The sequence below is a fragment of the Delphinapterus leucas genome, chromosome 13 (assembly GCF_059928025.1).
Source record: "Delphinapterus leucas isolate spDelLeu-1000000601 "Yukka" chromosome 13, BTC_Dleu_Yukka2, whole genome shotgun sequence".
Lineage (NCBI taxonomy): Eukaryota > Metazoa > Chordata > Mammalia > Artiodactyla > Monodontidae > Delphinapterus > Delphinapterus leucas.
This window is the reverse complement of record NC_143141.1, coordinates 93226179-93241539: the sequence shown is the minus strand read 5'-3', so window position 1 is coordinate 93241539 and position 15361 is coordinate 93226179. Positions and strand designations below refer to the sequence as shown.

The 15361-nt window shown below is 50.9% G+C and overlaps 1 protein-coding gene across 5 annotated transcripts in view; it reads right to left on the bottom strand.

The window, feature by feature from the left end:
* The window catches only part of MYT1L (myelin transcription factor 1 like), a 136822-nt gene that overhangs the window by 76732 nt on the left and 44729 nt on the right, over positions 1 to 15361 (bottom strand). For 4 of the 5 annotated variants that reach the window (XM_089894188.1, XM_089894189.1, XM_089894191.1 and 1 more), the window contains exons 6-10: positions 12905 to 13039; positions 8628 to 8718; positions 6819 to 6926; positions 3123 to 3334; positions 2830 to 2832 (exon numbers count right to left, since the gene is read on the bottom strand). In XM_089894188.1, coding sequence (XP_089750314.1) covers positions 2830 to 2832; positions 3123 to 3334; positions 6819 to 6926; positions 8628 to 8718; positions 12905 to 13039 — 549 coding nt within the window. The remainder of the gene's footprint in view (positions 1 to 2829; positions 2833 to 3122; positions 3335 to 6818; positions 6927 to 8627; positions 8719 to 12904; positions 13040 to 15361) is intronic. The other variant, XM_022561451.2, reaches the window with a different exon arrangement.

Here is a 15361-nt window from a genome sequence, read left to right as displayed (position 1 = left end):
GCTGAGATTCTAATTCTCCTTCTTTTGTTGTTTTCCATCTGTTTTAAAGTGGAACGGCCATTCTTAGCTCACCATAAAACACAGACATGGGGGGAGAGGCGGGGGAGAGGCTGGCTTGGGGCTCTCGGGGGCAGGGTCTCCCGGCTTCCCTTGGACGTCACCTCCTGCACACGGTGTCTGTGTCCTCCTCCCCGAGGCAGGCAAGCCAAAGCTGTCTCCACAGCACCTCAGGGTCAACCTGTCCCTCCTCTCATGCATCTAAAGTTCAGCCTCACCAGCCTGCTGGCAGTTCCCACTCACCTGTGGGTTTCCTGCCCTCTAGTAATTTCCACTCAAGCTTCATGAGCAAGTTTAAAATTTGCCACTTTGGTAAAGCTCATGCTAATTCCTCCAGGCAGAATGGACGCCTTGCTTCACTGTGCCTGAGTACGTGTTTCACTGTCTTCTCTTTACCCACAATCTCTTCCTTGAAACTTGTTATAGAGAAAGAAAGAAGAGAGAGAGATGATGGATGGATGGATGATGGATAGATAGGTGGGCCCATGGATGGATGGATGGAGGGAGGGAGGGATGGAGGGATGGGTAGTGGATGGATGGAGAGAGGGATGGTGGATGGAGGGATGGAGGGATGGAGGGATGGATAGGTGGGTGGGTGGAAGGATGGAGGGATGGATCTATAGACAGGTGGATAGACAGGTGGATGAGACAGACAGATAGCAAGTATTGAGTGTCTGGAAGAATGCAGGTGGATAAATCAATGTTTGCTGAGTGTTTCTGATCACAGTTGGTGGAAGCCGAGGGATGACATGCAGAGCCTGAGGCAAGGGTCCTGCTTCTCTATCCCACTGTGCACATCCAGGCCCTGCTCCTTGCTCCCAGGCATTATGCTCCGCTGCCCCACAGGAGGCTCACTTCACTGTTTTTCTTTGGGAGCAATGGCCCGGTTCACTGTGCACCTGAGGCAAACCTTGGGGACAGCCCTCTGGGGGGTGACTGCCGACGCTGGTTACTCTGTTGTGTACACTACCTGTTGCCCGGGCACAGGGGTGGCCCTGCTCAGCTCACACCCCCCAATAAACCTAAGCCTACCCATCTCATCCTTAGTGGGCACCTCCCTTGTTGTTTTGACTGTGGATCTCGTGGAAGAGGAATGGAGTTGTCTGTTTTCTTCTCAGTAGATTGTCGTAAAGGCCAACTTCCCCTTTTTCTTAGTTTCTCGAAGATCTAGCATTGAAGTTTCTGTTCGGTGTTCTTGTTTATTTGTGGGTCACCTGAAGAGCAGGGCTCTGCCCATTTCCAACAACAGGTGTTTTTTCCGGGGTTGAGAATAGATGCCAGTGACACTAACATGCGTGAGTTCCCCTCTTTAGCCTTGTCTGCTGAGCTTCGCGACAGCCGCACGCGGCCAGCAGGCGGGGAACGATCGCTACCTCTGCTCTTGAGGAAACTACCACACAGGAAGATTAATGTATCTAATATCACATGGCTTCTAAATGGAAGAGCTGAGGAAGCCACTGTGACCAGACATGTGCCCTCCTGGTCACGACTTCGCCCAGATCCAGCCACAACAATGGGGTGAAGGAAATCAGGTCTCACAGGACAACAGCAACAAGACGTATGTAGCAATGACCACCTGGCGCAAGTGCCCATCAGATCACTACAAAATGTCAGTGAACTGGGAATCCTACAAGCACAATCCTTAATTATGTGCATTCAAATTCTTTTGGTCCCTCATTTGCAATCAAATGAATGAAGTTGTAACAAAGCCTGAAATTGGCAAACTGTTATTACAAAAAACCCAAATTGTTTTCTGTTATACCCTAAGCCACTCCCTTTTCCCACTTCCATCTTTGTTCCTATATATTTAGAATTGATACATGCAAGGGTAATCAATCTGAGATACATCAAAGAAATATTACATTTCATTCACCATACAAATTAATTGTTATTAAGGCACAGAATGACTAAAATAATGTAGAATTGTAAAAAGGTTTTGGAACTCCCCAAGCATTCAATTTAAATGTTTTTTTTTTTTTTTGAGTGTTGTGATTTTAATTAAATATCTTTTTCAGAGAGCAGCTCCGAGATCTTTCAAACCCTCTCTCCTCACCTCTGCTGGTGAACACCAAGATGAGACTCCTGAATCACCCAACTCATACAACCCACATCCCCATTGGTAAACTCTGCCAACTAAGTCCATATATCCTAGAATTTGAAGTAGAAGCGTGGTTAGATAAGTAAGATCACAGAAACGCAGTCTTCCCCTCTGTGCTTCAAATACTTACCAAGTTAGCTCTGTGATGAAATGAGAACTAGTCTGTTTAGAGTTTACACCCCAGTAGTGGGTTCACATATGCATGAGTTAAAATAAACGATCTTGTCCTGTGAAGCACGCAGTGTTTATCTGTTTCATGGGTTCTATTTTCGTAGTGGCAGCTACAAGTGAGGCCAGTGACAAAGTTACAAAGCCAGGACAGGGGGCTCCCCAGGGCCCACACCTGGGTCCGAGCCCGCTGGAAGGAGGCCGGTGGGACCCGCAGGAGTTGTGCACCCCTGGCTGCATGTTAGAATCACTGGCTGACTTTTTAAAAATGCTGCACACAGGGAATACCTCCAGGGAGTCTGATTTACTTGGTCTGGGGTGCAGCCCTGGGCATGAGAATTTAAAAAGCCTCCCCAGATGAATGCGACGTGCATCCCAGCTTGAGAACAGGGAGGGAACACAGAGCTTCTCACGAAATCCAAGAGCTCAGGGCAGCTATCCCCGGCTCTCCTGGTTTTGTCTGTGTTGGGGCATCTATTAAAGGAAGTTAGTAAAGATGAGGACACCGTCTCAGCAGCAGCATGAAGCAGACGAGCCCACGGCTGTCTGCCTCTACGTCCTGCCAGCAGCCGGTTGCTCTGCTCTGGGGATAACGGGGGAAGGGCGTCACCCTCCCTCCCCCAGGGCCTGCTCTCCCACACCTGGGGCTGAAGGAACCAGCCTAGTCTGCCCGCGTGCTTTCCTTGCTGCCCATCGAGTGACCCCCATGCTCCATCAGTTTGTAGGAAATGGATATACACAATAACAACATTATCAACGGCAAGCGTGACTCTCATGTATAAGAGGGTGCACCTCCTACCATCATATCCTTTGGGGGATATATCCCTGGTTTGCACCTTGGGAGCTATGGCCCGCTTGCCATAAGTATGGCTGTCGTAACTGTTGTATTCAAACGAGGTCTTGGAATATTTCTCCAGCTCTTTGGCCAAGTTGGAGCGAGGCGTGGTGGTGGGGACGCTGTTTCTGTAGCCGTAGTGAGGGATCTCGAGCTGCTTTACGAAGCACATGGGCCTGGAAGCAAAAAGAGACAGTGCACAGCTGGCTTTCTCACGGCTGCGCGTGAGACACGGCTGGTCTTAAAATTAGAGCGCCTTGCTGCTTAGCTGCGTTAAGGAACCAGACCTCTCACTAAAATCCCAATTCTATTTTCCTGAGCGGAAGCCAAGTGTGCTGTAATGATATAACCTCAAATCAGCTAGTGCCAACTTTGGAAATAAAAAGAACAGAAAATGAAATACTTAACCTTTTGCCCTTTTTTCTTTTTCTTTTCCGAGTCTGGGGAGGTACGATGAAGATATGAGATGTGAACGTGGGAAAGAATCTCACATCCGTGCGTTTTCTTTTGCAGGGTTTGCAAAGAGTATGCGTTACACACGGTGAAGTGAGCTAATAAGAAACTCCCTTAACGAAATACGAGGAAATGAAAGAAATACTCTTAAGGACGTGGAGATGAAGCTAGATAAAAACATATCCTGCTGGACGATAAAACGGAGCACGTAGTGATGTATTTTGACAAATATTAACATGCACCCTCAAGATTGTTACCTAGTAGTCATTCATTTTTCTATACTTTGGAATTAAATATTTAAATGAAAGAACTCGCAATTACATATGCATTAATATCCTATCTTGTTTCTTCTGTGTGTCCATCTATCTATCCCATAGGCAGAATTTTTAAACTTTTTTTGAAATAATTTTAGATTTACAGAAAGGAGTGCAGAGATTCCTTTAGAGTTTTTACCTAAAACTTCCCCTTACGTTAACAACTTTATCAAGTTACCAACACATTTACTTTGATTTCATTAATTTAGCCTATTTACTTCTCAAATCAACCAAATGATGTAACGATCAGCTAAACGTCTATTACTTGAGGCATTTTGCCAGGCAATGGGCAGGGCGGTGGGGGGGCTCATAAATGAATGAAGCTGTAGGCCTTGCCTTCAAAGGTCACCTGGAATGCGATCTTGTTTTAGGAGCCCGAGCTTCTGAGAATCCTGGCGAGTGGAGGACACTCCCGGCCGTGAGATTCCATTCAGTTTTAAGGGAGAAGGTGGCATTTGTCAAGGTTAAGATCCAGGGTGGTGTAGGAAACATGCCAGGAAAGTCGAACAATGGGGAACGTCTCTGGGGGAACAGTAGGGGACGGGCTGGGTGGGATCAGATTGGGACTCTGCCCATTTGTCCAGCAGGCAAGGCCAAGGGACTTGGGCCGGGGAAGGCCTGACCCCTGAGCCTCCAGGAGGTCGGGACCAGCTCCAATGGAGGGTGCGCTGGAGCAGAGGCATCGGGAAGGGACACTTGATGACAAAACGGAGCAGGTGATGGAGACCGGGAGCTGGGAGGCTGCAGAGCGGGTGCGGCCTTGGGCAGGCCCGTAGCCCTCACCTAAGTCTCAGCGTCCCGTTAGACAATCTGCCTAAAGACTCTTAAAATCTTAAGTAATTGAACTGTTGGTTGAAATTATTCTTTTCTTCCTTCCTTCCTGTCTTACCGCCTTGAATGAGCGTCCCCTGAGTGGAGACATCCCGGGGAATGTGAAGGTGACGGGGATGGACACCAGGTCCTCCAGACCTGGCTCACGGCCGGGACGTCAGTGCCTGAGCTGAGCCCTCGGAGGCTGCAGAGCCCAGCCCCACGCCTCCCCTGCGGTGGGAGGGGTCCTTCTCTCCCTCTGGGCCTGTCCCCATGCTGCTTCCCCACCACACAGCCGGAGGCTCGGGAAGAAAACTGCAGCTGCGCAAGTCTTGGCCCACGATCTTCTGTTCTGTTGTCACTTGGCAGAAGGTTTCCCACTGCATGACACGAAGAAAGGGTCCCAGGCTGTGAAGTACAGGCTCGGGATCAGAGCGGAGGCTCTGTCTGAACAAGGTGATGTTTGCCATTTCAGATGTATCTTGTCCGTGTCAAGCGGCCAGCGGAGCTCCTCAGTGGAAAGTAAGCTTGACACTGATCCCAGGACAGGCGTTAGTCACTTCGCGGCCACCCCACATCAGAAGGATGTGGGCACGGGGATCCTTCCAGCTCTCGGGGGTCTGGCCCCAGTGGGGGAGGGAAATTAACAGAAGTCCTGAGCCTCAACTCTCTCTCCCTTTGCTCAAACTTTCCTTTGGTTAATAACTATTCCTTCTCAAATGCACACAGCCCGGGGGCCTGGCAGGGAGGTTGTCATGCTCCCAGTAACCAAGAGTGGCCTGAGGGACCCTCGGGGAGAGCCTGTCAGGTATTTGGTGTCAGCGCACCTGTAAGATGAGTGAGTTACAGGCACCCTGGGGGCAGGTTAGGTCGGCAACGCCCACGCATAAAAATAGCTAGAGGAACGCACCCCAGACTTTATTGGGGGTTTAGCTCTAAATGGTAGGCTCCTAGATGGCTTTTATTTTTGTCTAGTGAAATATTTCTCATTTTCTATAAAGATTTGAAGTTTTCTGTTGCGGGATAAAAAGGAGTTTAATGACAGTGGTGAATTCCTTTCAGAAAGATGGGAAATAATACAGGAAAAAACCAAAGACGTGTTCGTATCGTTTGCCTAGTGGTTTTTTCCAAGTGATTTATGCCAAAGAAATAACAGGAGCAAAGTTGTGCGTGCGTGTGTGCGTGTGCGTGTGTGCGTGTGCGTGTTTACTGCTCTCCTTTTAATAGTAAAGTTGGAATCACACGAAGTGCCTCAGGGCCAGAGCCCAGTCCCAGCACAGGTGCTGCCTCCCCCAGTGGGTACCAGCCGCTATGAGGATGACAGGTACGATTCTTACACAGACGAGGAAGCGGCTGGTGTGAACTGACTAAACAGGCAGGATGCATGTGGATGAGGGTTTGAAGGGGACACGGGAAATGAGCGCTGAGGGAAGAGAGCTCCTCTCCCACCTGCCCTCCTGATATAATCACCCTAACTGTCCAGGGGGCAAGCAGGCAGCGTCTGCGGCGTCCCCGGCTGTGCCACCCGGGACCCAAAGGTTTCCGGGAAGGCCTCTCACCCCTCTGCGCCCTGGTCTCCTCGCTTGTCAAGGGGGGATAATGGCACCATCCCGCCCACCTGCCGGGAGCATCTGAGGACGAGGTTTCTCTGCGCGCGGGGGTGGGGATGCTGTTACCCCGACGTCCTCGAGAACATGAAGCCCACCCCGCAGGCTGGAGCGGGGCCCTCGCCTCCAAACCGAGGTGAAGCTACTTGGGGCACCTCGTGAACTCTCTAAGCCTCCCTTTCAGCCAACCTTTACAGAATCGTGAAGCGTCAGGGCCAGAAAGAAAGCCAGACACAGCTCTGTCTGCTTCTCTCGTGCGAACGGTCACACGGGGCCAGGGAGACCCGGGGGTGACGAGCCCTGCCCCCGCACAGCCTCCAGGATGGAGCCGCAGGGGAGGGTCGTGACCCCGGCGAGGTCTTCTAGCTGCACCAGCTCCCCTCCACTCCCACTGAGGACGGCCGCCCCTCATGGAGCAACTGGGCGCCTGGCCCGTGGGGACGGCCGTGGACGGACCCCGAATGTGTGTCTGGTACCTTAGCACTCGGTCCGAGGCCTGGTTGGACTTGGACACGTCACAGCTCTGGTGCTTTTCTTGGGCCTTTGCCAATTTCTCCGCTGCGGCAATAGGGCATCCAGAGAGGCTGCAATGACAGGAGGGATCTGAGTGTGTCCTCTGAGGCACTCCGACAGCAACCCCATCGCCATCCCCCTCCTCTGCCTTGGACGGCACCAGGCTCCCAAGCCTGTCAGGGGACATCACGGTGTTTGCCCCTGGCCTCCGGCAGACCATGCCGATGGCCGTGCCGTGTGTGCAGGACACGCGGTCCTTTCCAATGACAGCAACACAAAGGCTGTATCGTTAAAGGGAACATGAGATTTTAGACACCACTGCCGTCCTGGGACGCTTGCGGTTTCTGGAGCTGGGGAATTAACCGCTTGGGTAGGATGGGTTTCTAAAATGCCCGAGAACAGGGCTCTCTGGCAGCTGCTGTCCACAGCACGTGGGATGCAGCGTGACCAGCCGGTCTACAACCTTCCCAGGAAGAGACACAGAAGGGAAGGAAAGCAGAGTAATCTCGAGGCTGCAGGAAAATGCTTTTCTGCCACTAAATATTTACGGGAAGAGACAACACATGTGCTCCTTGGTGTTTAAGCTGATTCTTCATGAAACCCTGGTGTCTGCTCTTCGTGTATCCGTGTGGGTGTCTGCTCTTTGTGTATCTGTGTGGGTGTCTGCTGTTTGTGTATCTGTGTGGGTGTCTGCTCTTTGTGTATCCGTGTGTGTCTCTGCACACAGTGCAGAGGCTAATCCACACACACACAACGTCTGGAAACTGTGCGATTCTGCGGAGGTATGATGGACGAGCTGACGCTGTAAACCCCGTGAACAGGGCTCAGGAGGAACCTCGCCAGCCCATCCGTCATGCCCCCTTCTCCACAGGACGCCCAGGAGCACCTCTGAAGGGCACAGGTTGGCGACCTCGTTCATTATAAATTTAACACAAGCAACCAAATTTACCGGAGAAGCAAAAATTACGGTGAAACTTATAAGAGTTTCCTCCGTTTAGATATACTTTTCTGCCACTCTGTGAAGCTGAAACTATAGGCAGTTAAAGAAAAATCTGACAGAATCACTTTCAGGCCACTGGAAAAAAAAGGGAACTGATAGGAACTGAGTATTAGAAGGAACTTAGCGAAAGTCAGAATAAGATAGGAAAAGGGAACTAGAATTTGTCCAGAGCAAAAGTGTGACTGCAGCCATAGCCCAGGAGGGACGGGTCTGCCCGCTTAGCCCCCTCTCCTGCGGTGTGCTCTCCCACCAGCACCTTTGCACCCCTGCCAGCACTTTGGTGATGCCCACGCTGATGACCAGTGTTTCAGCGGGGATCACGGGGGCGGCCGGCTGGGGTCACACACGGCCCAGCCTCATGGGCTCTAGTCGCCGACCTGTCTGAGGCAGACAGGAAGGGCCCCTCGATCCCTGGAAGGTAACGGATCTCTTACTGCCTTCCTTGGAGTCGCTGCAGACGGTTATGGTTCCACCTGGGGTCTGACCTCAAGGAGGACACCTGCCAGGGGACTGTCACCCCATCACAGCAAGGTGGGGGGAGACAGCTGAGAAATTCCAGTCTGCAAACGAGGGATCTAAGCGTTGGGCTTCGCCGCGTGCCCCGGGCCAGCTCAGCTCGGCTCTCCCCGCCCCCTGGCTTCCTGAGAGAAGTGCCCAGGTCTCCTGTCCCCTGGGGCAGGTCGTGCAGGGGCCGCGCCCCTCCGGAGGGCGCGGGAACATGGCTGCCGGGGATCTGCCCCCCTGCAGCCCAGAACGCAGGAGCTCTGCTTACCTTCTGTGCGAGTTCCTGTTGCTATTTACATGCCCTCGCCCTGTGCAGCCCGGAGTAGGACACTTGAGAACATTTTCATGCATGGCAAGAACTTGACAAGGAGAGGCAGAGAAAACAGCCCAGCGTTAAAACACAGAAATGGTCCCAACACAAGAATACGCAATCATTTTAACAAAGGCTGGGTTAGTTCACAACAAACAGTCCTACACACGTCTGTGATGGGCATGGGCAGGGAAACACATGTAGGAAGAAAAAGAAGGTTGTCTCCACCTGACTCTGACTGGCACGCAAAGCGGGGTGAGCTGGGCGGGAGCTATGGACCCGGGAAGCGGGAGCACGAACTGCTCCCAGTGGGCTAGGAAAGCAAGGGCCTCCCCGTGGAACTCCCAGCCGTAAGTGCGGAACAGTGATTAGCCATGTAACAGCACGTTGACCGGTGGTTTTAAACACATGCCTCTGCTTTGGAAGCACGCGGTATTAGGAAGCTGTGGTGGTCATGGGCAAACAGACAGCCCAAACCTGATTTTTAAATGAAGATAATTAGATGATGACTCTCCATCTAGGAACTGGGTACCTTCTTATTTATTCTATGAGGGAGGGAGGGAGGAAGTGCTCTGCAGGCCCCCATGTAAGACCCGGTGGGAGACGGAAGGCGTGGTCCGTAGGGCAGGGAAGCTACTGCCCACTGCCCAGAGACAGCATTCAAATTTCCCCGCCATGGTCATGAGCCTGGACTGTCTCCTGTCTTTCCCTTTCTGGTCCTCAGCGACCACTCGCTGCTCTGGACTGTGGGGACAGCTGGGGGGTGAGCAGTGCTGCTGGGTCAAGAGAGCCGACCCCCAGCACGGGCCCCAGCCCAGCGGTCTCCGAGCTCCACAGCACAAGCTGTAGCGAGGCTGCTGGACCTTCCCTGCGGCGAGGGTCACCTGGCAGCAGGTGACCACGATCTGCCCGAGCTCGTTACGTAATTGTTATTTCCTACAGTTTCTCTCATCTCCAGAACAACCTCCCTCTTTCCCCTGAAACCTCCCTCCTATTTCCTCCCCATGTGGCCCTTACACCTGCTCTCCTCAGCCCTGGCCAGGTCCATTTTGGTTTCATCTTTTCAGCGGTCACAGCTGCATCGTCCGTGCAGGTGGTCGATGCCCCATCTGTGGAGAGCTGATCCGGGGCTCGCTCTGTGCTGGGACCCGGCTGGAGCGGGCTTGGGGTCTCCTCTCCGGGGGACCCTCCCTCCCCTCCTCAGTCTGCGCTCTGACCTGCCCACCCTCTTCCTTCAGGGAATGACCCTTCCTTCCCCATCCTTTCCTGACACCCTATCATCTTCTTATCACACCACACAGCCCTCCCCTCAAATTAACATACGTCGTTCCTTTCCTTTTATGCCAAACTCTTCAACTATTAAGACTCCCCTGGGGATGGCACGCGCCTTCCGTGCTCGCCTGCGGTGTGGACCGCCCTGTCCTGCCGACTCCTACTCGGTCCTCACCCTGGCCGGCCCTGGGACGGGATCTGTGCTGCTCTGTGCCTACACGCTTCCAGCTTCCTCTGCGGCTCGCGCCTCTCTCTCAGGTGTCAGCTGTCAGCTTTGCCCGGCAAACCCGCCGCCCTCTGCACCTTCCCCAGCCTGGGCTGCTGCTCAGCCTCCGTCCAGGTCTCCTCTCTAGGCAGTTTCATCCCGTTTCTACTAACACTGCGGAGGACAGACGGAGCCACCTGTATGCCTGGCCTCCTCCAGGCGTCCAGGCCGGCCCTCCAGCACCCTGCGGGAATCTCACACACAACTTCCAGCTTCAGTCGGAAAAATCCAAGCGTTCGTTCCCCTATTGGACGTGGCCCTGGCTTGATGCCCGGTTTATCGCCCTTGCCATGGACCAGGGAGACACCTAGACGTCTTCTCAATCTCCCTCCCTTTCTCCTTCTCATGGCCTGTCCTGCCAGCCTGTCTCTGGAGTGTTCCTTGAACCTGTCCCTCTGCCACTGCCTCCTTTCTGCCCTGGTCTCCCGCGTGGACCGTTACGACGGCTTTTATAAAATGCCGTGGGTTTTCTCTCTCACTCAGGACCGGCACAAGCGTCGCCCCAGTGAAGTCTGTGGGAGGCCACGGTCCCTGATGCCCACAGCAGGGGCTGGAGCTCGGTTACGCTGTGGCCATGCTGTCTCATGCCCCCTCCTCGGCTGGGTCGGGAGTTCCAGGGGGAGGCCAGAGCTGTGTCTCATCCATGGTGTGTCCTCTGTGTATCTAACACAGTATGTTTCAAACTGGGTGCAGGCTACTTTGTGGAATTCAAGTGAACAGAAATGTAAGTAGGGGACAGTAGCCCAGAAAAAGCTAAAAAATAAAAAGTAGAAAAAGAGAGACATATCTTCTATGGAGTCCTTTAATTCTTTTACATTTTTATGGTCCTATAAAAAAATTGCGTATGAGTAAATCTTTAGAAACGATTTTCTGTGGATGCTCTGGGAGGTGTTTGTAACACTGGTGTCAGAGCTGAGTCCCCACGTCACGTGAGCAAAGGTGAGGCGACGTGTGATCTGACCGGGTCTGTGTGAGCAGGTTCGGGGTGCAGCTTGTCAGGACACAGGCCTCATCTGACTGACTGCATTTAGACGTTTCTTGTGAAAACATGGAGTCAGGAGGATTGTTCAGATGAGAAGGCACTGATGTTCTACTTTGATGTCTCAAAGAAAAAGTGCACAAAGAAGCTCTTTCTTCTTCAAACATTACTGCTTGGTCCTAATGCCCTCTTTGTAGATGAGGACAGGAAGTACAGAGCGTGTCACCCGCCCCGCGACACACAGCTTGTTAAGACTGAACTCGAAACGTCAAACCCAGGTCTCCGTGGAGACAGAGGAGCTCAGGGTTGGGACAGAGGCGGGTTTAGGTCTGAGCTCAGTTCTCTGCTCGGACCAGCTCAGAAAGCTCTGAGCATCTTCAGGGCGCTGGGTGCTGTGCTGATTCCCGGGAGAGGCGGTGACCATCTGGCCTTCATGTCCCTCATCTGACAACAGGGCCAATACCCCCTGCAGGGTTTATTGGGATTAGATGGGTGCCAGCCAGCGGGGTGCCCGGCCGCAGGGGGTGCTGGGGCAGAAGCTGCTGTGGGTGAAGCGAGCTACCCCTGCTCATGTAACACACGGGCGCGGCCCCTCTCCAATCCGCTGTGGCCGCAACACTGCGCACTGCGCCTTTGCCCACAAGGCGGTTCTGAGAAACACGGCTTTACTGTTGCCAGGGGCCACTTGCAAACCCGGAGCCACAGTAGCCTCTACAAATATGTCACCTGAAAACACTCTGCTAAACCTGCTTTCTAAGCTACGAGCTTTTCTCTGTACTTCCAAAGCTGACCATTGTGATGGGGAAGCAACATCACCACTCAGCTGGTCATTGTCACAAACAAGCTGAGCTATGACATTTCCCCCCCGCCCCGTAGAAACCATGTCTCACGGAATGAGGAAAATCCCTACCACCTGAGACTTGAAGTCAGGATCTGACACAGAGCCATTTCTGAAAATGTGCCTTTTTTCTGAGCCATCAATCCTAACTTTACCTAAATAGTTGGCATACCTTATATGCCGAGAGAAAGATAAACAAAAAAAAAGGGCTCATCATTTCAGTTCTAAAAGAAATTTAGTCGTCTCCATAGGTCAAGTGCATATTCTCAGAACTTAACTAATTAAAACGGGTGTGTAAGGTCCGAACCCACCCAAGTTAAACCCTCTTACTTAAGATTTTACTGTGTAGAAATGTCGGGACAACATGAAATAGATTTTACAAGTAAAATGCAGTAACACGTAAGTACTGGTTCGCGGAAGTGGAGAAATTCAGATAACTGTGGGCAAAAGACATCTCGAGGCCATTTGCCTCAGGGATTCATAGCCGTGTAGTGCTGCATGGATGGCTCAGAGACTATCTAAATTCAGTTCTACAATTTGTGAGGAGAAAAGGAGAAAAGTGACTGGCCTGGGGGTCACAGAGCAAGTTAGAAATGAAGTAAGGACCAGAGCCCCGGCCGGCTGCTCGGGGCCCAAGCTGCAGAAAGCAACACCGGATGGTGAGCCCGGGTCCTGGGGCAGGTCTATGGGGACCACGCCGAGGAAATGCTGGAGGCTGCGGGGCGGGGTAGAGCCCTGGTCCTGGCTGAGCTGCCCTCCCGGACAAGGAGGGGACACCTAAGTCAGGTTGCACTGACCAGAGATGGAAATGACAGAGGCGAGGATGCAGAAACGAGTCACAGGTGTGCGCGCTCCAGGGCGCTGGTGAAACACGGACTTACTTTCTGGAGGGACCCTATCTTTGTGCGGGCATCCGGACAGACTGCGGTGATGCGGATAAAGCCCGGTTACGTGGCCCGTTCCATCGCACCCGGGGGTGGGGCACTTGCTCTCTTTCTTTTCTGCTCTCGAGGGATCTAAAAGCGACAACAGGTGTCAATAGAATGAATTTTTTACCAGCTGAAGACAAATGTGAAAAATTAACAACCGAAGAGACCTTGATCAATAAAGAAACAAAGCAGGTGTCGGGGACAGACTGTGACATCCGCGGGTAGTTCTTTGGTTTGGGGTGAATTTTTAACCTTAAAGGGTGTAATCATGAATCATAACATATTTTACTTTCGACACTAAAGAAAAAAGGCTCTCCCTACCTGAACTCTTGATTAATTGTTTCCCGTGTGTTACATGATAAGCCGTTGCTCAAAGAAATCAACATAAATAATGATGAGACAGTGACCTTCTCAGAGAACAAAATGTTTCCGTGATCCTTCAGCAACTGCTTTGTGACATCCAACCAGGAAACGTAATGCCATTTAAGCTGTTGAGCAGAGCTTCTTTCTTACTGAGCGCTCTGATTGCATGTGCTACTAGTTGCACAGTTTTACTGGTGCTGACACTTCTTCTCCTGCAACACTGTCCTTAGCACGCCAATTCAGCGCTTTTCTCAAGACCAGCTGAACTCTCAGAAGGCACTGCAAGCAAATGACCGAAATGGTGGAAATCCCACCTGACAGAGGTGATGGGCAATCAAAAATGTTTCAGAAGCTGCTGGAGCAATAATTTGTTTTGATCTCCTCGTCTGTACTTGGAACCAGAGGCAGGCTCTGACCGCTGTGCGTGCATGCACAAAACTAAGAGGTGATGCTTCTAGGCAGCCCGTGGGCTCTGCAGTACCAGTCGGGGAGGAGCAGAGCAGACATTTGGTCAAAACTCAAATGGCAGATGCCAGAAATGCAACGGCCTTGCTAACAAAATTATTTCTACATCCAGAGCTGACCACAGTTCATAAATGTGCAGCAAATAACTCCCAAAACCCCGACCAAATAGTCACAGGAGTGTGTGCAACACTAGTTTTGAGCCAGTTTTCAAAACCAGGTGCACAGGTGATCGATAGATGGCAGTTCCTAGGAGTTTGGCCCAGGGATGCTATAGTTAAAATTTCTTTAAGGCTTTAATATTTTTATAGTGATATCTCATTAATCAGGCCAGTCATGATCACTGGAAAATAGATGTTTTACTTTTGGCAAAGAATTCATTTTATATCAAGAAAAAAGATTGGTTTAAAAATTTTGGAACTTTTATGGGCTTTTTTCTCAAGTCATTCATGTGAACTTGAAACACATAAAGGACTCACAGGCATATATAGAGACTTTTATGTTTATATAAAAACCCCTCCTTTTATTTTTAGCTAACATTCTATTCTCTGAAATGTGTCTTTAAGGTCCTGGAACCTCTTAAACCGGTGATGGCGTTGAGGGTAGTGTCCTAGATATAACAATGGGCTGCTTCCCGCCATTATTTATAGATAATCATCTCTGAAGACAAATCTAAACCTATGCTGTGGTGACTTCCCTTCTAAATATCTTATTGGAGCTTCTCTTACACGTGCAAACAAAAAGCTCAGCATCTTATTGCCTTTTGAGTAATGTCATAATAATAGCGGTACAACTGAATGAAGGCAAATGTAAAATAGTAAGTGCGCAGTAACAGTTCCAAGGAAAATATTAGCTAAGGTCATAAACTAGAGATATAATTTAAAACCACAGACTAGATATAAAGGACTTTTAAAGGATAAAACGTAAGCTATACTAGTGATCATTAAGTGACTCTTTTTCACGAGTATGTTTACAGTTTCCTAACAAATTATATTATTTCACGATTTCGAAAGTGTTCTGAAGTTAAGTGCAGATTTGTGCAAACACCGTGTGGCTCCGTCTACTGCAGTTTTGGAAACACCAAGTGTGTACTCTCCTCTCGATGCCTGCGTCCTGGTGGAGGTGTGTCTCCTCTGCCTTCACCAACACCCCCAACCCCCTTGCTTTCTCCCTTCTTGCAATCCCAGTTCATCTTGAAAGCAAATCTTGGAACAAACGTTAAACAACCAAGCAAGCAAACAGGCCAATGATTCAACCAAAAACCCTGCAACGATGTCTAGAAAAAACTGTGTGCTGTGTTTAGGCTGCGCCCTTCCTCCCTTTCCGGCAGCTGCTTGAGGAGAAGAAAGACAGAGGACGTTGTGTGATGAACTTGTTTTTTTTAAATATCTTTGGGTCGCTCCACGCAGCATGTGGGATCTTTGTTCCCCGACCAGGGATTGAACCTGCACCCCCTGCACTGGAAGCTCAGATTCTTAACCACTGGACCGCCAGGGAGGTCCCTGTGATGAACTTCTTTTGTTTCAGCTCAAGCTTTTGGAAAGGTCACTCATTTATAATTTAAATCATTTTGAGAAGATTGTG